The sequence below is a fragment of the Zalophus californianus genome, chromosome X (genome assembly GCF_009762305.2).
Source record: "Zalophus californianus isolate mZalCal1 chromosome X, mZalCal1.pri.v2, whole genome shotgun sequence".
NCBI lineage: Eukaryota > Metazoa > Chordata > Mammalia > Carnivora > Otariidae > Zalophus > Zalophus californianus.
Window position 1 is genome coordinate 20,875,930 of NC_045612.1, and position 27,962 is coordinate 20,903,891.

Below are 27,962 nucleotides of genomic sequence, written 5' to 3' on the forward strand. Positions count from 1 at the left end.
TTTATAAAAGTTTATGAAACAAAATAATTATAACTTTTTACAGGATTTTACAAAGAATTCATCACAAGTTGAATCGGATGATTCTTCAGAGTTACTATTTGACTTGACCCAGGATACAATTCCACTGTCCCAAGAGGGATCAACAATTTATATAGAAGGTTTGGCTTAGCACTTTTTTGGGGTATAATAAAAAGAAACTTGATGAATATAGATGTGGAATGAATTTTTATTTTGAAACCCATACCTTCGTGTTAAGTTTTTCATATACCGTAAAATAGAAGCTAATAATCCCTGAATGCCTTTCTTGTGTGATTTTTTATAAATTTGTATTTAATAATAGAATATTGTATCTCTTTCTATTAAGTTAGCTAACATGTATTTTTTGAGCTCATTCTCACTTAGAGCCAGCCATGGGCTGAAAAATCTTAATATAAATTCTCTGAGTCTAGGAAGTCTCCTAATGACCTAATACTATCATTTTTTAAAAAAAAGTATTAATCATTTGGAAGGCCATTAGTATGAGAAAAAGTACATGGTTATAGTTGAGTTTTTTCATAGACTTGTGTCTTTCTTTCCAAATAAATGATGTTGATATGATAGTTAAATATGATTATAGAGTATCATTATAAAAAGGAAGTATTACAAAAATAGTCATTTGTGCATAGTAAGTACTTAGTAAATATCCATTGAAGGAATAATGTAAATTTTTAATTGAAGAATTAGTTCTTTGTGTACAATAACAAAGTTCTTCATTAACTTGAAATAAATTAGTATGCCATGAAAGAATTTTATTTAGTTGAAAAATTCCCCATAATCAAAGCAATTGCTGTTTGTATATTAGTAAGTTTGTTATATTTCAATAATTGGACAGAGGTACATAAGAATTTTTTAATGTTTAAATTGTTTACTAGCAAATTCATATACATTTACCAAACCAAAATAGAAAAAAAATTATAGTAATATGTTTGCCAAAAATATTTTTCCCATTTTGATAACACATGGCTTGTTATTTACCTATCTAGGTGTCACTTATCTAGTTAGTAAAGTAGGCAAGAACCAAAATAAACGAGAAAGTAAAATAGTTGTCTGAAATCTGATTTTATAATGCACATGGTCTTTATTCATAAAAACATCTGAATTCTTGAAGATTCTAGGGGGTAAAACAGTGATGCCTACTCTTTCTGTAAGTTGTTGTATTGCAGGGAGTGGAACTTTGCCTTGATGGGAAATAGGGTTATAGTCAGTTAGGAAGGTGTAGATTTGAGCCTGTATCCTAAAGATTTTTGTGACCTTTATCAAGTCACCTCTTTACACTTCAATTTTCTCATTTTATTGAAATATATACTTTTATCTTTCTCAGATAATACATTCATTTTCCAGACCTGAAGTCACCATTTGGAGATAGAATTTTAATTCTTGCTCTCCTTATCTCAGGCCTTTTTTGAGGTTCAAATGAGATAAGTGAGAAATGAAAAATGCCCTAAGCCTTTAAAGAACTTGACAGTAAACAGTTCTTAGAATGATAATTATGAATGATAATATGTATTATGTGTTCAGAAGCATGATTAATGGACTCCTGTCAAGGATGATCATAGAAGGTTCTTGGAGAAGGTTGGATTTGAACTTGATTTTGAAGAATGAGAATAGGATTTTTATTGGCATTGTTGAAGAGAGTGAATGGCACAAGCCAAAGGCAATAGAAATAAACAAGTTAAACGGTTAGAATTTAAAACTATTGAGCTCAGAGTGATTTTATTTAACTTGGAGATTTACTCATGCTTAAAAAAATTATATACAAAACAGTCTATTTTTACTATACAGCCTGCTAGAGAACTAATTGCCAAAATACCAGCACTCATTGGTTGTTCAAGTAACCTAAGCATCTGAGGAAAATGTTAGTGATTACACAGAAATCAGTCCCAAGTGCCTGCAGTATAGCTGTCAGTAACCATGTGCTTGAAGATGGAAAAAAAATCGTTTCTGTTATCTCAAAGAATGAAAGACAGATTTGACAGGGAGCCCACTAATGCAGTGCTCTCCTTTTCCTTGTATTTCTCTATTCTACTGCTTCGCCTATTAGTGTACAGTTGGGAGCATTAAAATATGATGTGCAGTTTTAGAATCTTTATCACAAAGTACAGTTGTGTGTTATTTTCAAAAGGACTTTTGCTGTGTTTGATTATATCCTAAATAGCCCCACTGTTCTTGCAGATGCCCTGAATTACACAATCCCTTAGCCTTTAAGGTGATGGTTTTCAAGCTCAGAACTATCTTTAGTGATGAAATCTCCTCAAAAAAATTTTATGTAAAAATCTAATTTTTTAAAAAGGGTAAAAGGAGAGTTTTTCTATCTGACATGCTTACTGTATTCCCTAAAGCAAAATCGTTAGCCTCAGGGGAGTGTCATTTGAAGACCATTATACTAACTTCTTAAGACTTTCCATATGAATGAACAAGGTATTATTCAAGATTAGTTGTACTTTGTTCATAGGGAATAAACAGATAATTTAAATCCATCAGATTGTTAATAAGTGGAAAAAGAACCAACTAGAGTTTTCCATTAGACATCTTAAGTTTTTTTTAAGTATCTAAAGGGTTTCTCTAAATTTTTAGAATAAAGGTAGTTTTTGTTTCCAAGCCCAAATGTATTTAAGCATCTAAAGATAAATTCATTTTTGGGAACTGAGCTTAGAACATTCTCTGTGCTTTAATTTTTTTGCTTCGGATTCTTTTGGTCTGACCTCTTTTATACCTATTTACATATTTATTTGAAAGTATTTTTAGAATTTTATTGTATAAAAAGTTTATTTCATGAATTGTTCAAATATGTGTAGTTCATAATAGCTGTTTGTACAATTTCTTTTGACCTATTGATCATATAAATTTTTTCTTTTTTTGATCATTCTTTGTTATTTGTATGATATAATTCAATTATGTTATCTTTAATTTAGCTTCAAAGTGTTTTTACTTAAATTCAAATATAAAGCCATTTTAGTAGCATTTGTAAGCAGTGTTCTATACATATTTACAAATATTTTTCCCACTATTTATATCATTGTAGGTATAGATCAAACTCTGCCTATATTAAAACGTTCTTCTGCTTCTAAAGTAAACAGTGTTACTCCAAAAAAGCCAAAGACCAGCGAAAGTGTTTCTGAAATAAGTCCTTGTGCTTCATTGTCTCTAACTAACTCTCCTCCAGTGACATCTTCCCATGTTATGATATCAAAAGGTAAATATGAATCTAGCATATAAAATAGAAATTATATTATTTATACATAAATTTTAGAAATTGTGATGAATTTTTAAACTTTTTTTACTGGTTGTTTAATGTTTAAAAAAGAATTTGAGTCATAAAAGTTCTTAATCTATTTTAGGTACAAATACCTCATCAGCTCACTATAAAACTGGAACACCTTTTCTAAGATCTTGTCCAAAGTGCAATGTAAAGTTTAATCTTCTGGATCCTTTGAAATATCACATGAAGGTAAAACTTTTTCCAAAATTTGATTTTTAAAAATACTGACAAATCCCTGAAAGCATTAAGGATTGATATATAGTAAATGCTAGTTTGTCCAGGTATTTAGATAAGAAATCTTCTCATTGGTATTTCTATATAACTTAAGTAAAAATTGATATTTGTGATGATTATCTTTTAAGATTTTATTTATTTAAGGAGGGCATGTATTGAATGGAGCACTGGGTATTATATGCAAATAATCATGGAACACTACATCAAAAACTAATGATGTATGGTGACTAACATAACATAATAAAATAAAATTTAAAAAAGATTTTATTTATTTGACAGAGAGAGACACAGCGAGAGAGGGAACACAAGCAGGGGTGAGTGGGAGAGGGAGAAGCAGGCTTCCAGTAGCACAGGGGGCCCGATGCGGGGCTTGATCCCAGGACCCTGGGATCATGACCTGAGCCGAAGGCAGCCGCTTAACTGACTGAGCCACCCAGGCACCCCATGATGATTATCTTTATACAAGATTTTAAAATCTTTCCCAGTCATGAAATCTTAAAAATTAAGCTTATATGTACTATCGTATATGCATATTGTATTTTGGGGGGGATATTAGAGGATACGAAGTAATCCTTGGTAATTTTATTAGATGTGATAATGGCTTTATCAACCATAAAATTATTGGTAAAAATATCTGTTTTCTGGAGCTGGATGCTGAAGTAAGGTGAAAATGACAATTTGTGGGAGTTGCTTAAAACTAATGATGCTAGATCAAAGCTTTAGTTGTTGCTTTGTCTAAGAGATGTGACTGTCATTGATCTCTCTGAGGCTTGAGAGAATACATTAAACACAGTATGTAGTATTTTAAGAAATGGAAGAAATAGACCTACCTCCGACCTCTTTAAAGTATTATATCTAGAAGACTTTGCAGAAAGTCCGATGTTTCTCTTAGTGACAGCCCTGAGTGTTTGTGGGTATTGGAGCTTTCCCAGGTTGAGTCATTTATTTCTCGGATCTTAACATTTCTTTCTCTTCATTTCTGACATTTTGCCACTTGTAGAGCAGATGTCTGTGGCAAATCTTATTTGGAAAATACTTTGCCGCAACCAGCAAAAATGGTTCAGGGGTAGGGGAATCCTCTCCCTCTCTGGGGTGGCCTCTAATCGCATTGCTTTATTCGATCCCAAACGGTTCCCAGCTAAGTGAGTCCCATGTACCACAGCCACCGAGTCGTGCAGGGGCTGCAGCCTTTGTCGGGTTGGGTCCCCAGGTAGATGGCACTCACACATGACACTTGAATCTCTACGCATATTGTAGGGCACCTGGGTGGGTTAGTCAGTTAAGTGTCTGACTCTTGATCTCTGCTCAGGTCTTGATCTCACAGTGGTGCGTTCGAGCCCTGCATTGGGCTCCACGCTGGGCGTGGAGCCTAGCCTACTTAAAAAAAATCTCTATGCATGTTGTATTTTAACTTTTAATGACAATAATGTATTAATCAGAATATTTTATTGACTAGGTCATGCCATTCTTCAAAGCTCTTGTAAAGCAGGCCTTTTGTTTGGTGCTTAATCTTTCCTGTAACTTAAAAACTCCTTTTTTTAACATGATTTTTTTGTCTGGTGACATATGAATGTCACATTACTCAAAATCTCAGTCTTGCATTTTAATGTTCAGAACTCAGACATAAACTCATAATGGTGGAGCATTTCTCAAGAAATCATAGTGTTAGCTCAATCCAGAATATAGTTTGTATAGTTGTTATAAATTCTACCTTTATGTTGGTGTAGGAAACTCTTAAAATTAAGTTTTAGGCAATTTTCGAAGTACTAATGAAGTATGAGGTCTAGGTATTATTCCACTTAAGATATTTTAGTAGATATTACAGTGTTCTGTGTGTCTGTGGAAAGAGAATCTGTATTCTTCTTGCATGCCCAATATAAATGGCAGGAAGGGAGAAAGGAGGCAAGAAAAAACGCAATGCAAATTATATTCAGGAAAGAGGGGGTGAGAAGACTGCAAAGCAAAGAAGCAACTTAGAAAAAGTTATTGCTTGCTATTTCAAAGATCGCCAGTTTTTTCATTGAAATTCAGCATTTTACAAAAAATGTAGAAAGAAAAGTGTAAAATTCCAAACACAATTTCTTTATTCATTGGGCAAAACTGTATTTGATTTATCACTATTTCTACCTCCCTGAGTGTAATTCCTGTGAACTGGACTTTGGGTTTTGGTTTTATATAAAAATTAACTTGTGCCAGTGTTTTCAGTCTTCCTATCTATGTAATATTGTATAGAGATACTTGATGTTTTATGTTTTGCATCATAGATGGAAAGAGAAAAGAAAAGGCTGAGTAGTTATCTTTAGTTTATTTAATTTGGGGGAAGGGTAATAAAGTCACGTGATTCAAAAAGTATAAGAAGGTAGGTGTTCATCATCCTTTACCATCAAGGAAATGCAAATTAAAACTACAATAAGATACCACCTCACACCTGTCAGAATGGCTAAAATCAACAACACAACAGGTGTTGGCAAGGATGTGTGGAAAAGGAACCCTCATGCACTGTTGGTGGGAATGTGAACTGATGCAGAAAACAGTATGGAGATTCCTCAAAATGTTAAAAATAGAACTACCCTACCACCCAGCAATCGCACTACTGGGTATTTACCCAGAGAATACAGAAACACTAATTCAGAGAGATACCTGCACCCCTATATTCATAGCAGCATTATTTACAATAGCCAGGATATGGAAGCAGCCCAGGTGTCCATCAATTGATGAATGAATAAAGATGTGGAATATATACACAATGGAATATGATTCAGCCATAAAAATTGAAATCTTGCCATTTACAATGACATGGATGGAGCTAGAGAGTATAATGCCAAGCGAAATAAATCAGAGAAAGACAAATACAATCTGATTTCACTTATATGTGGAATTTAAGAAACAAAACAAACGAGCAAAGGGAAAAAGAGAAAGAGAAGAGACAAACCAAGAAACAGACTCCTAACTCTAGAGAACAAACTGATGGTTACCAGAGGGGGAGGAAATGGGTGAAATAGGTGATTAAGGAGTGCACTTGTTTTGGGCACCTGGGTGGCTCAGTTGGTTAAGCGACTGCCTTCGGCTCAGGTCATGATCCTGGAGTCCTGGGATCGAGTCTGGCATCGGGCTCCCTGCTCAGCAGGGAGTCTGCTTCTCCCTCTGACTCCCCCCCCCCCCACATGTGCTCGCTCTCTCTCATTCTCTCTCTCAAATAAATAAAATCTTTTAAAAAAAAAAGGAGTGCATTTGTTTTGATGACTACCAGGTGTTGTGTGGAAGTGTTGAATCATTATATTGTACACCTGAAACTAATATAACACCGTATGTTAACTATATTAGATAAAAGGCTAGTATACAAAATGTATAAAGAACTTATCAAACTCAACACCCAAAGAACAAATAATCCAATCAAGAAATGGGCAGAAGACATGAACATTTTTCCAAAGAAGACATCCCAATGGCCAACAGACACATGAAAAAGTGCTCGACATCGCTCAGCATCAGGGAAATCCAAATCAAAACCTCAATGAGATACCACCTCACACCAGTCAGAATGGCTAAAATTAACAAGTCAGGAAACAACAGATGTTGGTAGCGATGCAGAGAAAGGGGAACCCTCCTACACTGTTGGTGGGAATGCAAGCTGGTGCAGCCACTCTGGAAAACAGTATGGAGGTTCCTCAAAAAGTTGAAAATAGAGCTACCATACAACTCAGCAATTGCACTACTGGGTATTTACCCCAAAGATACAAATGTAGTGATCCGAAGGGGTACGTGCACCCCAATGTTTATAGCAGCAATGTCCACAATAGCCAAACTATGCAAAGAGCCAAGATGTCCATCGACAGATGAATGGATAAAGAAGATGTGGTGTATATATACAATGGAATATTTTGCAGGCATCAAAAAACCCAAAATCTTGCCATTTGCAATGACGTGATTGGAACTAGAGGATATTATGCTAAGTGAAGTAAGTCAAAGAAAGATGTGTATCATATGATCTCACTGATATGAGGAATTCTTAATCTCAGGAAACAAACCGAGGGTTGCTGGAATGGGGCGGGTGGGAGGGATGGGGTGGCTGGATGATGGACATTGGGGAGGGTATGTGCTGTGAATTGTGTTAAGACTGATGAATCACAGACCTGTACCTCTGAAACAAATAATACATTATATGTTAAAAAAAAAAAAAGTAGGAAGGGAAAAATGAAGGGGAGGAAATTGGAGGGGGAGACAAACCATGAGAGACTATGGATTCTGAGAAACAAACTGAGGGTTCTAGAGGGGAGGGGGGTCGGGGGATGGGGTAGCCTGGTGATGGGTATTAAAGAGGGCATGTATAACTGGGTGTTATACACAATGAATCATGGAACAGTACATCAAAAACTAATGATGTATGGTGATTAACATAACAATAAAATAAAATTTAAAAAATAAAGTAATTTTAAATTAAAAAGAAGGTATACAGTGAAGAATCCCACTTCATCTATTTGCTTAGTTCCCAATAGGACTTGCAAAAGAAATCAGTTTTTATTAATTTGTTTTATGTCTTCTTTGACTTAATTTCTGAATGTACAGGCACACATGAATGTTCTTATTTTCCCTCTATTTTATACACAAATCATAGCACATTATATATATTTCTGCACCTGAAGAAAGTGGCAAGCATTCTCTAAAATGTAGCTTTTATTTCTTGTAACATTGTTAGTCATTAAAAAAATGAGACTTTCACATTTTACCTTACGCATTTTTTTTAAAGATTTTGTATTTATTTGTCTCAGAGAGAGAGAGAGCACGAGCAGGGGAGCAGCAGAGGGAGAGGGAGAAACAGGCTCCCCACTGAGCAAGGAGCTCGATGTGGGACTCAATCCCAGGACCCTGGGACCATGACCTGAACCAAAGGCACACACCCAACCGACTGAGCTACCCAGGCATTCCACTTATGCATTTTTATATATCAGTTAAATTTACATAATATTACAGTAAGGATTTCCATTTTGAAAAAGTGAATTTTAGATTATTTGTGAATGATCTTTTGCTGTTATTATAGGTAAGGAGATTGGTATACCACAAAAGTAATCTTTTCTTCCAAAGGAAGAATTTTGGGAGTGTAAGTCAAACATCCTATTGATCTAAGACACTGTACTAAGCTTTAAAGTATTATTTCATTTAATCCTTAGAAAATTCTTGAGGCCAGATCTTTTTCTCATTGTCTTATAACCAATTAATTGGCATAGCTGAGATTCAAACCTCAGTTTCTTTGCTGACAATGCCCAGGTTCCTTTTCTCTCCATTTTGAAATTTGTATGTGCTGTTTTCTTGAATGTTACATAGAAAGTTGAAAATAAAGGGTGTTATTTGTTTTTGGAGTATGGAATTTGATAGTTATCAGTCAGATCTAACATACTAATATGTTATTGAGGTTCCTCTGTCTTCATTTATAGTCATCTATTTGCTCTGTCATTTTTTGAGTAGGTCTCAAAGTCTCAAATTACCACTATTTTCTTTGATATCTTACAATTCTGTTTTATGGAGGTTAATATTTGGGATATAGATGGATCTATCTCTTTTAACTTCATTGTGAATGTATCCTTTAGCATTTTTATTAAGTGTTCCCTTTTTGGCCTGGATTCTGTTTTGTTTGACATCACAACCCTTGTTTTCTCATTATTACCATTTGCCTATTATATTCTTTGTTTATCTTTTTATTTTTTTAAAGATTTTGTTTATTTATTTGACAAAGACACATCGAGAGAGGGAAAATAAGCAGGGGGAGTGGGAGAGGGAGAAGCAGGCTTCCCTTGGAGAGGGAGCCCAATGTGCGGCTCGATCCCAGGATCCTGGGATCATGACCTGAGCCGAAGGCAGACGCTTAATGACTGAGCCACCCAGGCACTCCTCAAGCCTTCCAATCTCTTTGTTTTTGGTATATTTCTTAATTTTCACAGTCATTTTTTCTTTTGTGATCCCATGTGAAATTCCTTTTTTCAGTAGCTGAGTTAAACCCACCCATCTGTATTCATTGATAGGTTGGATTTAATTGATCTGATAGATTTGATTGGTCTTGATTCTGTCACAATTTTTTCTTTATTTTTCTAAATTTTTCCCTTTGGGTTGCTTTGCGAGTATGTAGTTTGGGTTATTTTTGCTCTCTAGTTATTCTTAAAGAATTCTTCTAGTGAAATTCCACAGCTAAAAATTGTATATAATAAATGAACTAGTTTTATCTCACTGAAAATTAAAAGTTTATGTATGAAAGTATTCCAGGGGCCCCGGGTGGCTCAGTTGTTAAGTGTCTGCCTTCAGCTCAGGTCATGATCCTGGGGTTCCCAGGGTTGAGCCCCGCATCGGGCTCCCTGCTCAACGGGAAACCTGCTTCTCCCTCTCCCATTCCCCCTGCTTGTGTTCCCTCTCTTGCTGTGTTGTCTGTGTCTGTCAAATAAATAAATAAAATCTTTAAAAAAGTATTCCCTATTAGGGTCAGTTTATATGAGGTCTTAATTTTATTCATGAGATTGATTTCCCCTTAACATATTTCAGCATTCTAGATAGAATGTGTTGAGGTTTTTAAATTATAACTTACGCTTCTTTTTTTGTGTCCCATACATTTTCCAGTATCTTGAATCTGGGGAATGGCAGGTTACCTGTGCTCAGCGTCTAGTTCCAACCAGGCTTTACCAAAATACTACTATATTATTTGATAATTTAGCATGTGCAGAATGGCATATAAAACTACCTTTCCGGGGCACCTGGGTGGCTGTCGATTAAGCATTTCCTTTCGACTCAGGTCGTGATCCTAGGGTCCTGGGATCGAGCTCCGCATTGGGCTCCTTGCTCAGTGGGAAGCCTGCTTGTAGCTCCCCCCACTGTGCTTTCTCCCTCTCTGTCAAATAAATAAATAAAATCTTTAAGAAAAAACAAAACTACCTTTCCTTTTAAGCTATATCTTGACAGATATGAAATGAACAATTTTTGGCCAGGGATCAAATTATTATTAAATATTTACATCTGAGGGGCGCTTGGGTGGTTCAGTTGGTTAAGCGTCTGCCTTCGATTCAGGTCCTGATCCAGGGTCCTGGGATCGAGCCCCGCATCGGGCTCCCTGCTCAGCAGGAGGCCTGCTTCTCCCTCTCCCACTCCCCCTGCTAGTGTTCCGTCTCTCGCTGTCTTGCTCTCTGTCAAAAAAATAAAAAATAAAAAATCTTTAAAAAAGGTATTTACATCTCAAAACTGGAATTACAAGGAAAATGGTATTAGATATATAACCGTCCCTGGCCTCAGGTTTTTGTTTTTGAAGTTATTTCTTTATTAAGGTAAGAGGTGTTTATTGTTTGATTTTTTAGACTCTATAAAGAAAGAAGCCAACATTTTGGTGACTCTCTCCAGATATATTGCCAAGCATAGTTTTACATAAGCCTGCCCTAGTTATAAACACAGAATCATTTTTTTTGGTATCTAATTTTTTAAAGAGATTAAGTAAAACTTACATGTATTTTTTTCTCTTTCAGCGTTGTTGTCCAGACATGGTAAATAAATTTTTGGAAATGATTAAAGCAGAACTTGCAATTACTGAAAATAAAAAGACTGGTGCAGAGAAAGGAAAATTGATCATGTTAGTTAGTGACTTTTACTATGGAAGACATGAAGGAGCTGTTGATGATGAACAGAAGACTTACACAACCTTTAAATGCTTCAGTTGCTTGAAAGTTCTTAAAAACAATATTAGGTATGTAAATACTTATTTCTCTTTCCGTCTGAAAATTGGGATGCTACTGATGTAAATATCATATCTTTATTTTCCTGTGCTATCCTAGATAAGCAATTTAAACACTTCCTAAGAATAAAGGCAGATTATCATGTCAAAGCATTTCTCTTTTATTGTATTTTAGGAGTTTAACACTTGATTTGTATTTAATACAGCTTAAGAAAGGGCAAAATTTATTTTAACTTAGAGAAAAATCACTTATCTATATTACCATTGAATTCAGAATTTTCAATGTGATATTTTTACTATTTAGCTTCTTTTGAATCTACTTTTCCTATCACAAGAAGTACTTTATCCAGTTTGACCTCTTCCATATTAGTCTTATTTAATGTTCTAGTTTTTCAATTCATTTTATCATTTTTACCACATTAACCTTGCAGAGAAAGTGACATTTTTGATGATCTTTAGAGAAGTGCCAGTTTATGAAACATGTCAGCTTTGAGTTTATAATTTAACACATTTTAAAAGTAGAGATTTAATTTTCAATTTTGAAGGTTTTGAAGACTTATACATATATGTTTTAAATGTTAGGAACTTACACTTTGCAGTCATGGAGTAATATGGCATATTACATATCTACAATCCTAAGTAAGATAGTAACCAAAACAAAGTAACAAGATAGACCCATTGGTATTTTGCATTGGTTACGTAGTTTGACATTGTCTTTTCAACATTTTATTATAAAAATTTTCAAATATTCAGCAAAGTTGAAAAAATTTTACAGTGAACATCTGTATATTTACCACCTTGATTCTACCATTAACATTTTACCTCACTTGTGTTACCACATACCTGTTCATCCATAGACTCTATCTGACTTATTTTACATTTCAGAGTAAATTGTAGGCATCAGTGCACTTCCCTTAGATGAGATAGTCATATGTATGTATATTGTGGCACACACACATACACACATGTATATGTAAACTTTTAAAGATATTTACCCTTGATAACTGTCCTTTGTAACTAACATTCTTAAGTGTCCTATAGGTCATTTCTAAGCCTAGCATTTATTTTATTGTCTGATGAATCCTTGAGTCCAAAATGAAGTACATAGAAAAACCCTGAAATGCACTGCAATATAAACCTGAAACAATTATGAATGCTACATTTGTGATAGTGCCTTATAGTTTTCATAGACCTTTCACATATATTATTCATATGAGTTTTCACACTTCTTTACCTCCTTTTATCAAGCCCTAACAGCCATCAGTTGCTAATGGCCCAGTAGCTTAACAGAAGAGAATTGTGCTTTGAGATATAACACTGAAACAGTGTTACAATAGAACTCTGTGACCTGCTTCCATATCTTTACCTTTTTACAGTAAAATGTATCAGAAAATAAAATTAGCAAATTTGGTAAAATACATAGAAAAGTGGGTCCCTGTTTAAGTTCCTTATTATACTTAAATGTTAGGCATATGATATTAGAAGTTCTTTAAACAATAGCTTTTTGTTTTCTCCCGTAAGATTAGTCCATTTACTATTAAACATGAAATTTCCTTTTTTCTTGTTTTCCTTCCAAAAGACTGGTTACAGATTATCAGAACATCTAGAAATTTTAAGCTAAGCATATTTTATAACATTTAGAAAAAAATTTTTAAGACTTTATTTGTCAGAAAGAGAGAGCAAGCAGGGGGAGCTGCAGGCAGAGGGAGGGGGAGAAGGAGGCTCCCCGCTGAGCAGGGAGCCCGATGTGGGACTTGATCCCAGGACCCTGAGATCATGACCTGAGCCAAAGGCAGACGATTAACGACTGAGCCACCCAGGTGCCCCAACATTTAGAAATTTTGTAGCATTTTTGACATATTGTTTAGCAAATAAAACCTGAACAGTAGACACTAGGTAACCAAAGATGTTAATATGTGTTAAATAACATTTTACCTTAATGGTAAAATCTAGGATGGCAAATTGATGGTTTTAGAGAATGATAGAAGCTAATAGTTCAAGATTTCTACTCTCTGCCCTGTCAAGATATTGTAGGATTATTTTTTCCTATATTAAGTGTCACTAAAACCAGTTAGGGCTATTTTATTCTAAGAATAGCTTTGTTGAGGGGGTTGCTTTTTCCCACATCTCCATCTGCTGGTTTGAGAAACGTGCACTGCTGATGGGGGCAGTGTAATAATTGAGACATAGCTAGTTAGTTAACAGATCACTTTATACAGATAGATTTTATTTATTAAAGTTATGAGCTGAAAGGTTAATGGCTCATGACCTTTATATGTAAATATTTAGGCAAAACTAGGATTTTTTAAAACAGATTTTAATAGAGATGATGTTAAAATTAAAGGAGGAGGGGGTACCTGGCTGGTTCAGTTGGCAGAGCATATGACTCTTGATCTCAGAGTCATGAGTTCAAGGCTCACGTTGGGTGTGGAGCCTACTTAAGAAAAAATTAAAGGAGGAAAAAAGATGTTTCAAAGTGTACCATCAGCAGGAGATGTGAAAAGATAAATCTTAAAGCCTGCATATTACAGTTGCTATCTAGGTTAAAGACATAATCACTTCATGATTATATCCTTTTGGGACTCATAATGAATAACTTAATATTTGACTGCATATTAAAGTTGTTAATTTGATTGAATAACTTTACTTTGAAATTTAGTAAAAAGTTTTAATAAGCCCTATGAAATAGATCTGCCTTTTTATATTGTACTCTCTGCCATTGAAGGTCACCGTTCCTTCTCATAAGAAACCTATTATGGAATCTGACAGCGGAATGTAGAGCTGAAAAATGGACTGTGCTTCTGAGGGCACAGTCTGTGAAAAGTGAAGTGTTTGTGCTCACAGTAAACCAGCATCATTAAATAAAACAAAAGTTCTTGTAATTAAGAAAAGTTCTTGTAATTATAGGTATTAAGATTGCTAGTACATGCATTTAGAAACCAAACCACAAATAAAAATACTAATTTGCCATTAAGCAGCAGACAACCTATTGTATATCTTTAAGGTCTTTAAAAGATTTCTCTCAGGACTCTGTAGCTGCTTTTGGTGATAGGGTTTTCTTTCCTTAAGGATTTTATTTTCAAAAGTAAATAGTACTTCATGTATGGAAAAGAAGCCTGTTTTTTGTTTTTTGTTTTTTTAAAGATTTTATTTATTTGACAGAGACACAGCGAGAGAGGGAACACAAGCAGGGGGAGTGGGAGAGGGAGAAGCAGGCTTTCCGCTGAGCAGAGAGCCCAACACAGGGCTCGATCCCAGGAGCCTGGGATCATGACCTGAGCCAAAGGCAGACGCTTAACGACTGAGCCACCCAGGCGCCCCTGGAGCATGTTGTTCTTTACAAAAATTTTTAAATATGAAATAATGATGAAGAGTTTTAGCAAACTAGTGGTATTTCATATGAACTATATTAATGGATTATTTTAAAACAAAGATGGAAAGAAAAATCTTTACTGAGCCACTTAATGAAAGTGATTATTAGGACACCTGGGTGGCGCAGTTGGTTAAGCATCTGCTTTCGGCTCAGGTCATAATCCCAGGGTCCTGGGATCGAGTCCCCCATCGGGCTTGCTCTACCTCTGCTCTCCCCCTCTGACTGACAAACAAACAAATAAATGTGATTATTTAAAGTGCATACTTTTCTAGAGGACTTTAAAGCTTTGGAGATATTTTGAGTACTACAACTGCATTTTTACCATTTAGGTTCAAATCCTTATTTGAGAGGTTTTTTCTCTTGGTTATAAATCTGCATATTTGCACCCATTGGCAATCACTTACAGGTTTATGAACCACATGAAGCACCATTTGGAACTTGAGAAACAGAACAGTGAGAGCTGGGAAAACCACACCACCTGCCAGCACTGCTACCGTCAGTACCCCACGCCGTTCCAGCTGCAGTGTCACATTGAGAGCACACACACTCCCCATGAGTTTTCTAGTAAGTCATGGTTTTATTGAAGTCTTGAACAGTAATGATTTTGGTCATCTAAACTATGAGGAATCCTTAAGAATTCTGATAAAAAACCTAAAAATAAGAAATAGACTTTGGATTTGAGGGCACAGTTGAAAAACACATTTTAACTTGTAGAAACTTTTCAGTAGAATTGCTTGCTAAAACTGAAGTCTCTCTTGTACATAGAAACTTCCTTCACATACCTCATGCGTTCATTGTATGTAGGGGGCTAAGTTAGAAAATCAGATTCTTTGGTCTGCAAGTATGAAATCATCGGTCTTGATTTACACTCTCATAAGAAAAGTAAGTGCAATGATAGTTAAAAATCACAGAGTCTGGGGCTAGCTAGGATTTAAATTCCAGTTCTGTATCTTAATATAGTTGCGAGATCTCAGGCAAGTTACTTAATCTTTCTGTGCCTCAAGTTCCACATCTGAACAATGGGAGTAAAATATCAGTACTCTGTCAGTGATGGCATGAGAAGTAAGCTAATGTAAGTAAAGTCCATGGAACAATATTACGGAGTTAACAACTATAGAAATGTTGGAGCCACCACCACGATTACTATCACTACTTATTGTTGTTGTGGATGTACAAAATGAATCTTTTGTTTATATACATCCATAAAATGGTGTAATGTGTTTTTTTCCACTTTCAGCTATTTGTAAAATCTGTGAATTATCATTTGAAACAGAACATGCTCTTTTGCAACATATGAAGGACACTCATAAACCCGGTGAAATGCCATATATTTGCCAGGTACATATTCATTTTATCATGTACTTCGGTGTTGGTTTTATTTTCATGTGCCACAAAATAGTATTATTCTATCGCTCTTTTTAACCGTTAGAATAAAATGAATTACTAAAATTGAAGACCCTCTTCAATAGTGGAAACTCCCTTGATATAACTGTTGTATGTGGAGATGGTGGCTCGGACTTGGACTGGAGGCTACAGTTTACTGACTCCTCTACTAGACAGACAGAATGCCCTGCTGGAGAAGACAAATATATGGATTTTCTTACCATGTAGAGAAGAATATAGACATGACAGAGAGATAGGAAATGCCATTAGTTATGGGGAACTGAACTAAATGCTTTGGGACTAGTATTTTTCCAGAATTTGAAGTGGTTCCCAATAAGATAGCAAGATAAGAAAAATTTCCTGTCATAGCCTGGATGCTATTTAAAATCCAAAGAAAAGAATATTCTATTTTATACAGCAGGAAGAACTTTCTAGGACAAGAGATGTCAGAGTTTGAAAATTTAAGCAAGGTAGGGAGGGTAGTAGATCTGAGAAGAAGAAGGAAATCTGGTTATATTTAGAAATAGATCCCTAAACTTTGAAACGTAACTTTTCTGTTTCAAAGATGATACTTCCTATTTTCAGTGCTAGAATTCTTGGTTGTATATAGGCAACAGAGCTGAATTAGTAGTGCATAATATTCCTCTAAAACAAATGACTCCTCATTGCTACTTTGATGTAATTGCATATCAGTTATAAACTTTCAAGTTAAACTAAACCTTCTTTATATTTCTAGGTGTGCCAGTTTAGATCATCAACATTTTCTGATGTAGAAAGTCATTTTAGAACATCCCATGAAAACACTAAGAACTTGCTATGTCCATTTTGCCTCAAAGTTAGTAGAATGGCAACTCCCTACATGAATCATTACATGAAGCATCAGGTGAGATTTAGCAGTTATTTGCTCATTTTGTCTTAGTAAAAAGGTAGATATATAAAACTTCGAGCATTTGTTAGATTTGTTCTAAAAGGAAAGTTAAGTGGTTCCAAATGACACAATTAATTTACAATTTATGCTGAATGACTTTTGAAACTTCCACTTCTTTTCTTTGTCTGCTTCCTAGTGGTGATGAGGCTCTTGACTAGTGAAAATACGGAAACAAAGGTAGAAACAGGAACCCTAGAGTGGAAGGGAAAAGGGAAGATGGGTGAAATACTTAAGTTGAATATTTCAGGGGTCTAAGAGTGGTGAAAATGGAAAATGATTTTGAAGGTAGTTAATCAAGAGCAGGGAAAAGGATATGTTTGAACTGGGGAATAAGATTGAAGACTCAATCTTTTTTCCTCCTCTTCAAACTTCATTTCTACTTTTTAGCTTTTCATTATGAAAAGACATGTGGTTGTCATTAGCAACCCATAATGGTCTTCTGTAGCAGCCAGTGACAAAGGAAATAGCAATGACACTTATTTCTAGATATGTGAACTATGCCAGAGAACTATATTTAGGTTACAACTTGTTTCCTAGATGACTTTTGCCAGTTCTGCTATGTAATTTCTGGGATACCAGTGTTAGTGCTTCTACCTTTCTCTTGAATTCTCATTTTATTCTTGCTGGGTCTTTTACTGACACAACTAGACCATCCTTTAGTTAGGCTGAAAACTTTGATGAAACCGTAAGCCTATTCTTGAGTGTTTGAAAGAGCAACAGTACCTTTGCCAAAATTAGAAGTCAGTGAGTTTACTTAATGTGATTATGTAATCAAGTTTTGTCTCCTCACTGATCAGCTCATTACATTTTCTTATTATTGATTGCATTGCCATGGCCAATTTACTCAGTACTGGTGCTAACACTGTTTTCAGTTCCAGTCATTAGATGATCATGAAATCAACTTGTAGTTGTTAATTGAAAAAAAATTACAAAAGTAGAATATCCAGGGGCGCCTGGGTGGCTCGGATGGTTAAGCGTCTGCCTTCGGCTCGGGTCATGATCTCAGGGTCCTGGGATCGAGCCCCACATCGGGCTCCCTGCTTGGCGGGGAGCCTGCTTCTCCCTCTCCCTCTACTGTTCCCCCTGCTTGTGCTCTCTCACTCTCTCTGTCAAATAAATAAATAAAATCTTTAAAAAAAAAGAATATCCAAGTACATTCAGGATCACCTATGTTATGAATGGGATGGTTCCAACATGCTGGTATGGCATATCACCGTTAAGAACCTCTGGCAAAATCTTTCTATTCTAGAGTTTCCCTAACAGTTTTCCATCAGATGTTAATAGATATTCCACTCTAAAATTGCTCCTGGAAAAACAAATTCAGTAAATGGCTAGATTTATAAAATTAAGTTTTTTATTTTTAAGATTAGAGCTTTTAAAATGCTGGAAAACCTCATAAATCTCCAAGGAAGGGATATTGTACATATTGTTTCCAAGACTTATTTAACCATTTATTTGCACAATACCTATTAACATTTCTTGAGAAATAGTTCGGAAAACGCTGGTCTTGGTTCTCTATTCCATCTTTTGACCTTTGATTTTGGGTTTTTTTAAAATATTTTATTTATCTGATAGAGACACAGCAAGAGAGGGAACACAAGCAGGGGGAGTGGGAGAGGGAGAAGCAGGCTTCCCGCGGAGCAGGGAGCCCAATGTGGGGCTCGATCCCAGGACCCTGGAATCATGACCTGAGCCGAAGGCAGATGCTTAACGACTGAGCCACCCAGGCGCCCCTGACCTTTGATTTTGAAAGGAAGGATGAGATGTAAAACACTGGCTCTATTTTATTATGAAGCTTTTAACATAGTGCTTTCTGCCATGCTTTCCTAAGCTCCGGAGTGAGGTATAGATGTAAGGAGAGTAATGGTATCCTTAGAAAGGTAAGAGATGGATGGACTTGGTATGGGGACTGTGTCTCTTAAGTGGTTTACCTGATCTGTAGTCACTCTTCATACCCTGAACTGTATGTCTTAACTTGCCATGTGTATAGGAAAGAGTTAACCCAGCAGGTCTGAGTTCTTCAAATCGTGTACATTTTCAGAAGGGTCTACTTGCATACTTGCATAATTGGCCCTTGGCTAACTCCTGGAAATGGAGCCTTTGTTATTAATTGATGAGTGTTTTGCATGCCTGGAACCTTGAGCCATATTGTACCAGCTTTTCTAGATCATTTGTACAAAAAGTATGATTATGGTGAGCACCTGCTTTTCTTCTGGAAGACTGAAGATGTGGTGACTGAACCCTTTAAAAAAAAACCTGGCCTCTTATACTCAAGAGAGCTGTCCTGGTAAAAAGCACTTCATACCTGTTGCTGCAGTTAGTTGCTGGGGGATTGATTGAGGCGTGTCCTCTGCAACTCCATTGGGAGAGGGTGCTTGGAAGCTGGTGCCAGTATCCTCCAGACTCCACCCAATGCACTTTTTTCCTTTATTACTCCTGCTCTGTATCCTTTCACTATAATAAATCATATCTATGAGTATAATAACTTCTAAGTCCTGTAAGTTCTACTGCATCATCAAACCTGGGAGTAGTCTTGAGAACTACTGACACACCATCGGTGCCCAGTTTTTGTGAGTTTGGAGTACCTAGGAGGTAGGCAGTCAGCATTCAACAGAGGAAAGACTCTATTAATCAGAAGGATCATCACACATTTTTCAAAGCACTTGCAATTTACACAGTTCACAAAAGACTCAAAAACCATAACTGAGCAGGACTATACTTGTAATTGAGGTAATATAAGTGTGATTTTAGATATTAGGAATTATTGAATATATGGCTCATTTTATTCTTTTTAAAGACTTTAGTTGTAACCTTTTCCTAAAAACATATTAGCATGGCTTAAGTGATTTTGGAGCTAACAAATACAGTTCACACAATTTTTAAGAAAGGATGAGGGATTTTAGATATGTTAGATATTCTTATTAGATCTTTATAAAAATCACAAGTAAATATATACTAATCACTTGCCATATGACAGTCACAGTGTTTTTACTTGCATTATTTTGTTTAGTCTTCTCAACCACCCTACAAAACAGATATCTGATCATTTCATTGATAAGGAAACAAAGCTTTATAGAGAATAAGTTACTTGCCCAATATCATATTCTCTCATAAATGGTAGAGCCAAAAATAGACTTAAAGCCCGAGGTTTTATCATAGAGTCATATCCTTTACTGACACTGTCTCAAAGCAGATGTTACAGATAGTCAGAATTAGCCTTGAAAATTCCTCAAATCACCCAAACAATACAGTATGTTTGTCAGAACGTTCAACCCAGACAGGTTATTCTCTATCCTTGGAACAGATCACCAATTTTTTGGTTGAATGTCATATTATTTAAGAGGTACTGTATTTTCCTCCTTACCACATCTCAAGCATACATGCATAAGAGAGATATGCTAGACTTGAGTCCAACTAAGGGAATAGTAGATTAATGTCTCCCATCCCAGGGCTCTGGGTAAATGCTCATTGAATGAAATGGCAGACATTTTGAACTAGTTAAATTGTGCCTGCTGCTCATGTGCACACTCTGTCAATCTCTTGCTGTCTGCCTCACTATTTATTTAACAAATATTTATTGAGTGCTTAATGTATGCCAGGGACTGTTTTACAGAAGTGAACAAAGCAAAGTTTGTGCTCTCTGGAATTTGCATTGTAGTGGAAAAAGTATGTGTATTATGTCTGAATGTATATGTATGCCAGCTGGTGATAAATACCATGGGAAGAAAACATGTGAGGGTTGGGAGTGCCAGGACTTAGGAGGTGAGGAGCTGTTTCTGTTTTATATATTGGCGGGGGGCGGGGGTCAAAGAGAGCCTCTCCAGAGAAAATAAGCGGGTTAGCTGTGTGGGTATCTGGGAGAGAACATTCAACAGTAAGTAGGCAGTGAGTTGAGCATATATCTAGATGTTCAAGGAGCAGCAAGGCCAGTGTGGCGGGAGCATGGTAAACAAGCGGAGGAAGAGCAGTAGGAAAGGAGATTGTACAAATAGAGTGCAGAGCAGATGATGTAGGGTCTTGTGAGCCAGAGTTAGGATTTTGGTATGTATGGAAAGCCACTGGAGGCTTTAAGCATGTGAGAGATGACTCTGGCAGCTATGGAGAGAAGAGACTGTTAGGAGGAAAGAGTGGAAACAAGAAGGCAGGAGGCGATTGTCAGAGTCCAGGTGAGTGGCTTGGACTGATATGGTGGCTGAACAGATGAAAAAAGTGGAAAGATTGTTTCTGAAGGTAGAGCTGACAGGTTTTATTAATGGGTTGGTGGATGTGGGGTGTGAGAGAAAGACAAGAGTTAAGAGTAACCGAGTTCTTTTGTCCTGAGGCACTGCCAAGAATGGTGTTCCTATATATTGAGATATTGGGAAGACTAGGCAAGGAACAGAGTTTTTTTTCTTTGCAGGGTGTATGGGGGGAAATCTAGGGTTCAGTTTTGTCCATGTTGATTTGAAATGCCTATTAAATATCAAGTAGTGATGTCAAGTAGGCAATTGGATGTATACTATTTAAAATCATGAAACTGGATGAGATATAGGTACAGGCAGAGAAAAGACTTCTGGGAACTGTACTCTGGGGAATTTTCTTATCTGTCCTGTGATCTTGCTGTCTGTTTCTTGACTGAGATCTTTTTCCCTCTTTCCTTCTCTCTCTTGAGCACGTATTAGGTGAATCTGTTTACATTGCCTGTACCTATGATATGATCCGATACACCATACTTCTAAAATGGTCTTAAAAATGAAACTAAAACAGTAATATACAAACATATTTCTATATTGCTTTGAAATTTTTTTAAAGATTTTATTTATTTGACAGAGAGAGAGTGCACAAGCAGGGGGAGCGGCAGGCAGAGGGAGAGGGAGAAGCAGGCTCCCCGCCGAGCAGGGAGCCCGATGCAGGACTCAATCCCAGGACCCTGGGATTATGACCTGAGCCGAAGGCAGGCACTTAACCGACTGAGCCACCCAGGCGCCCCTGCTTTGAAATTTTTAAAGAACTTCTATTTATCAAATGCCTGCTGTGCACCAGTAACTGCTAGTTACTTTCGTTTATGTTAACTCATTTGCTTTTCCTAAGTGATTATTTGTGCTTTACATGGAAATAGTGACAGGCCTGTGGAGATGTAGCTTTGGAGAAAACATTCTTTTGCATTTGTATGTTCTAAATTTACATATAAATATAAAATATATTTTTTAATTAGTGAGAACGTATACATAAAGATTGCAGTTGATAATATATACTAGAAGACCAACTAGCTGTGAGCAAATGACTTAGATCTCTCTTGGGTCCTAATTCCCATTGATAAAATAATAATAGGCCTGAGTTTGAGAAGGGACCTAGTCAAGGGGTTCTCTGACAGTAGATTGGGATCAGTTGTTCTGATTTGTACTTCTACACCCATGCTGTCCAATATCACACCCACTAGCCACCTGTGTCTATTTAAATCTAAATTAATTAAATTTGTTTGGCTGTAGGAATTTCAGTTTTTTTATGAAACAAATAGAAATTTTAAAAACTAAAAATAACTTGGTCTTTTCTAGGATTAAAAATTAACTCATTTTCACAGTATCATGTGCTTGAATGGTTTATACTTCAAATTTATAATTAAGCTTTCACACTACAAAGGTATAGGACTTGTCACATTTTAAACTAACTGATATAATTTTCATTTTGATTGCCTATATGGTAACAAATACTTTTTTTTAAGATTTTTTTTTTTAGGTAATCTCTACACCTGATGTGGGACTCCAACTTAAAAACCTGAGATCAAGAGTTACTGTATGCTCTACCGACTGAGCCACCCAGGCGCCCCACAAATACTTTTGAAACTCAAATACTAATGCAAGCAGTGTTTTTAAAAATGAAATAATATTTTGGCATTATTTATGATGGGATATGGTAAAATACTGGTTTTTAAAAATTATTTAGCAATTACAATTAAGAGCAACTTCAGGTCCCAGGATTTGTAGTGGTAGAAGTTATTATTTCTGATAGTATTTTTAATGTTTTTTGTAAACAGAAAAAAGGAGTTCATCGTTGTACAAAATGCAGACTGCAATTTTTGACCTGCAAAGAGAAACTGGATCACAAGACCCAGCATCGGACCTTTATAAAGCCTAAAGAGCTAGAAGGATTGCCTCCTGGTACAAAAGTGAGTTTTAAATATGTTGTATTTTAACAATTCGTGTGGTAGTAGAAATAAATTCCTGCCTGGCTTTATCTGTAATATTAAAAATTAACTTCTGCTTGTCATTAAGATTTAATTTTAGGTTTTGTCATTCTTTTTTAAAGATTTTATTTATTTATTTGTCAGAGAGAGAGCCCAAGCAGGGGGAGCGGCAGGCAGAGGGACAAGCACGTTCCCCACTGAGCAAAGAACCTGATATGGGACTCGATCCCAGGACCCTGGGATCACGACCCAAGCAGAAGGCAGACACAACCAACTGAGCCAGCCAGGCATCTCTTAGGTTTTGTCATTCTTATGTTTGGAAAGAAAAACTAATATCCATTTTTTTTAAGTTAATTGACACATGCTATATTGGAGCATATTCCTTTGTAGTGAGTGCAACTAGATTAACTGTAGACTGAGTCAGTGAGTTGTTTCAATACTCTGTAGGCTGTTCGTGAGCTTTTGCAGCATATATGTCTGCTTCAGCTGCTAGACTATAAGGTCAAGAATCATGTTTAGTTTATCTTTGTGTCCCTAGCATCTATCATAGTGCCTTGAATGCCATACTTTGTTGAAGTTGGTATTACTGAGTCTACTCTCAGTTCCTTATATATTCTGTATACAAGTCCCTTATTAGAAATATGACTTGCGGGATGTCTGGGTGGCTCGGTTGGTTAAGTGCCTGCCTTCAGCTGGTCATGATCCCAGGATCCCAGGGTCCTGGGATCGAGTCCTGCATCCAGCTCCTTGCTCAGTGGGGAGCCTGCTTCTCCCTCTGCCTGCTGCCCATCCTGCTTATGCGCTCTCTCACGTGCTTGCTCTCTCTCTCTGACAAATAAATAAAATATTTTTTAAAAAAAGAAATATGATTTGCAAATACTTTCTCTCATTCTGTGGATTGTCTTGTCACTTTCTTAACAGTGTCCTTTGAAACACAAGAGTCTAAAATTTTTATGAAGTCCATTTAATCTATTTTTTCTTTAAGAGTTTTGTAGTTTTAGCTCTTATAATTTGATCCTTGATACATTTTGAGTTAATTTTTGTATCTAGTATGAGGTAGGGGTCCAAATTCATTCTTTTGCATGTAGATATCCAGTTGTGCTATAGCATCATTTGTTTGAAAAGACTATTGTTTCCTCCACCGAGTTGTTTTGGTATCCTTGTCAAAAACCAATGGACTATAATGTCAAGGCATGCAGTGAACTTTTTAATATTAATGCGATGATTAATTTTCTAAAATATGTATATATTTTGCCTTCATTTTTATAGGTTACTATTCGAGCCTCAATTGGACCGCTTCATTCAAAACCGGTTACATCATCTCCCAGTAGTAGTGTTCCAAGCACTTCTTCTTTTCAGCTCTCACCTGTGAGGTCTAAAAGTACAGCTGCTAAAAATTCCACAAAATCTAATCCAAGTAAATCTAAGACAAGTAAGCTTCAGGCAGCTAAACCTAATACCAGTAAGCGAGGTAGAGGTGCATCTAAATGCAAGACTAAAACCTCTTACAAGCAAAAGAAACAACGCAACAGAAAGAATAAAATCAGCATAGCTTTGAAGAACTTAAGGTAATATCTTTTATTCCAGATATATAATACTAATTGAATATTAAAGGTTTATTTTAATATAATTTACCATATCACAAAGATCCCTTGCATGGTTACGTGCTGATCACTTGTCTGGCATAAAGGCTAAGCAGATAAAAAAAAAAAAGGTACTCTTTACAACTGCTGAGCAGAACTGGAATTAGTGTTCATTGTATAATTATCATCAATTACACTAATCTATTTTGTGCTTATATCTTGTGATAGTTGAATTGATTAATGTGATCCTTTTTATTCCAGGGAAACATTAACTGGTGTTTGATTTTTGACACTTTATTCTAGCTTATTGTTTCAAATCAAATTTTCAAATTATGTCTCTACTTAAAGATGTTAATTTAAACATTTTAGCTTCAGTTAATAAAACATGAATGAGGCTTTACCTTATTATTTTTGTTTCATGATATATTTTCATCTTTTTTTTCTGTCTCTACAAGGTGTCGTCGGGGAGTTCACAAGTGCATTGAGTGTCATTCCAAAATAAAAGATTTTGCAAGCCACTTTTCAATATATATCCACTGTAATTTTTGCAAATACAACACTAACTGTAACAAGGCCTTTATAAATCATATGGTGAGGTAAGTTAAACATGTACACCACCAATCAAAATTCCCATTTAAGATGTTTGTTTTTTTAAAAATAAAGTTGTCCTAATAGTTGTCACATCAAGGAGCTAAAAGGATTGAGCAATAGGGAACTTCTAGGATATTACTTAATATTATTTTCCAACATAATAAATCATGAAATTAGGGGGACAGAAATTTTTAAGAACAGTTAGACCAATGAAATTAGAATAGGTTTGTTTGGGAAATTTGTTTTTCTAAGTCTTTTAAAAAGTGGTTATTCTCAAACATAAAAATTTTTAATGTTTTCAAAATATTTATCACATAAATACATGTAACTCCATGAGTGTTATCCTCTTCAAAGCAGTCACTTTGAGAGACTTCAGGTTTGTCAAAGATGCTAAGAATTTCTCCCCAGCTTCTCCCCCTTCTTTTCATCCATCTTTCTGCCCATTAGTCATTCAAGCCATTTATCTTTGCATTCAACAATGAAATGTGAAATGAGAGACTATAGGGATATTCTAGTCATGATGCTACTGTTAGAATTCCTTTTCACACGTCAATTCAATTTATCTTATTTGAGCACCTACCGTGTACTCTATGCTAGAGAAAGACGTCAGAGACCACATTACTTCATTTGGACCTCATTTGTAGAAGCTTACTTTATTCTTTCAGGAAGGATTTTTTTAAATACATAAAAATTGTTCAGATATAAATATGCTAAGTTGATTATTCAAACTAAGGTAGTTCCATTTATTTTCAGTCAGAAATAAGATATAACTAATAAAAGTGGTTTTCGTGCAGAGCATAACAAGACCCTCTGTTATATGTTGTACCCCCTTCCTTACCAGTGTCCCAACTTAGCTCATCATATACAGTATTCATTTTGAATTCTCATTACCTCATGATTTTTAGAGTCTTGACCCTTCTTTCCAGTCCAGCTGCACCAATCTGACTTCCTATCAGCCTGACCCTTAAGGTCATCTGTTGTGAATGTTGCTTGCTTTTTATCCTAGAATCTTTTTTAACCTTCAGACATGTTAAACCTTGCTATCCGTGAATCTCTTATCCTTTTCGATCTTTTGCTGCGCTCCTTTCTAAACTACCAAACTACACTTGATTTAATTAGCTCTGAATTTGTGATTTTTAACTTTAATTTCGTTCTGTTTTTAAAAATACCTCTTTGTTGAGGGCACGTTCTGCATGGAGCACTGGGTGTTACGCACAAACAATGAATCCTGGAACACTACATCCAAAACTAATGATGTAATGTATGGTGATTACAGATGCAAAAAAAAAAAATCTCTTTGTTTTTTTTATCTACATCTGTTTAAATCCTTTTCAGTACCCTCAAGATTTTATTCTAGTCTCTTTGTTGTTAGTCTTGTTCTTACTAATTACTCAGAGGCCATCCTTCTCATTTTTCCCAAGATTAACTTTTTTCTACCTCAGGTTTTTCTCCCTTTATCCAGACATAAATCTCAGAAAAAGACATTTCTCACTTTTTGAAAGCAAATACTGCCCCTCGTCCCTTCCATTTTCCCCACAACCTCATTCAGTTATTTTGTGTCTTCATTTCATCTCTTTTTCTCTACCACATTCCTTCTGCCTGCACATATTTTCAGGCATTTTTTTTAGGATGAAGGAGATTTGCCTTCACTTTGCATATTTTTTTGTCTTCCTTTTACCGTCAACATTTTAAAGAGTTTCTTTACTACCTATTTGCCACTTCTTTACCCTTTGTAATTTGAGTATCACCCCCACCTATTAGTTAAAGCTGCCCCTTTAAAAATTATCAGTCAGTCATATCCTAATCACTAAATGTACTCACTAATTTCCATTCTTACTTTTCTGTGACTTCTTTAGAATATTTGATGCTTTTGATCACTCACTTTTGAAAATCTTCTCAACTTCTCTTAATATGTTACCATAATGTTTTTCTTCCCTTTTGGCTACTGCTCTGTTTCATTACCTTTTCTTTTTTTTGCCTCAGACATTTTTTTACTTTTTAAGTTTTTCATTTTAATTCCTGTATAGTTAACATACAGTGTTACATTAGTTTCAGGTGTACAGTATAGTGATTCAACAGTTCCATACATTACTCAGTGCGCATCATGATAAGTATGCTCTTATTCCCCATCACCTAACCCACCCTTCCCCCACCCACCTCCCCCCCCCCCCCCGCCCGGTAACCATCAGTTTGTTCTCTGTAGTTAAGAGTCTGTTTCTTGGTTTTGTCTCTTTTTTTCCTTTGCTCATTTGCTTTTTTCTTAAATTCCACATATGAGTGAGATCATATGGTGTTTGTCTTTCTCTGACTTATTTTGCCTGGCATTATACTCTCTAGCTCCATCCACATCATTGCAAATGGCAAGATTTCATTCTTTTTATGGCTGAATAATATTCCATTGTGTGTGTGTGTGTATATACATATAGCTATATACACACACACACATCTTTGTCCATTCATCTGTCAGTGGACACTTGGGCTGCTTGTACAGTTTGGCTATTATAAATAATGCTGCAATAACACAGTAGTGCATGTATCCCTTTGAATTAGTGTTTTGCACTTTTTGGGCAGAAACCCAGTAGTGCAATTACTGGATCCTAGGGTAGTTCAATTTTTACCTTTTGAGGAGCCTCCATACTGTTTTCCACAGTGGCTGTACCAGTTTGCATCCCACCGACAGTGCATGAGGGTTCCTTTTTCTACACAATCT

General features: G+C 35.8%; 1 protein-coding gene across 2 annotated transcripts in view; it reads left to right on the forward strand.

Moving 5' to 3' along the window:
* The window catches only part of ZNF280C (zinc finger protein 280C), a 56,846-nt gene that overhangs the window by 18,654 nt on the left and 10,230 nt on the right, over positions 1–27,962 (forward strand). For both annotated transcript variants that reach the window (XM_027609394.1, XM_027609395.1), the window contains 10 exons: positions 44–158; positions 3,062–3,232; positions 3,378–3,487; positions 11,026–11,243; positions 15,011–15,168; positions 15,842–15,942; positions 16,724–16,870; positions 22,929–23,060; positions 24,348–24,646; positions 25,117–25,257. In XM_027609394.1, coding sequence (XP_027465195.1) covers positions 44–158; positions 3,062–3,232; positions 3,378–3,487; positions 11,026–11,243; positions 15,011–15,168; positions 15,842–15,942; positions 16,724–16,870; positions 22,929–23,060; positions 24,348–24,646; positions 25,117–25,257 — 1,592 coding nt within the window. The remainder of the gene's footprint in view (positions 1–43; positions 159–3,061; positions 3,233–3,377; positions 3,488–11,025; positions 11,244–15,010; positions 15,169–15,841; positions 15,943–16,723; positions 16,871–22,928; positions 23,061–24,347; positions 24,647–25,116; positions 25,258–27,962) is intronic.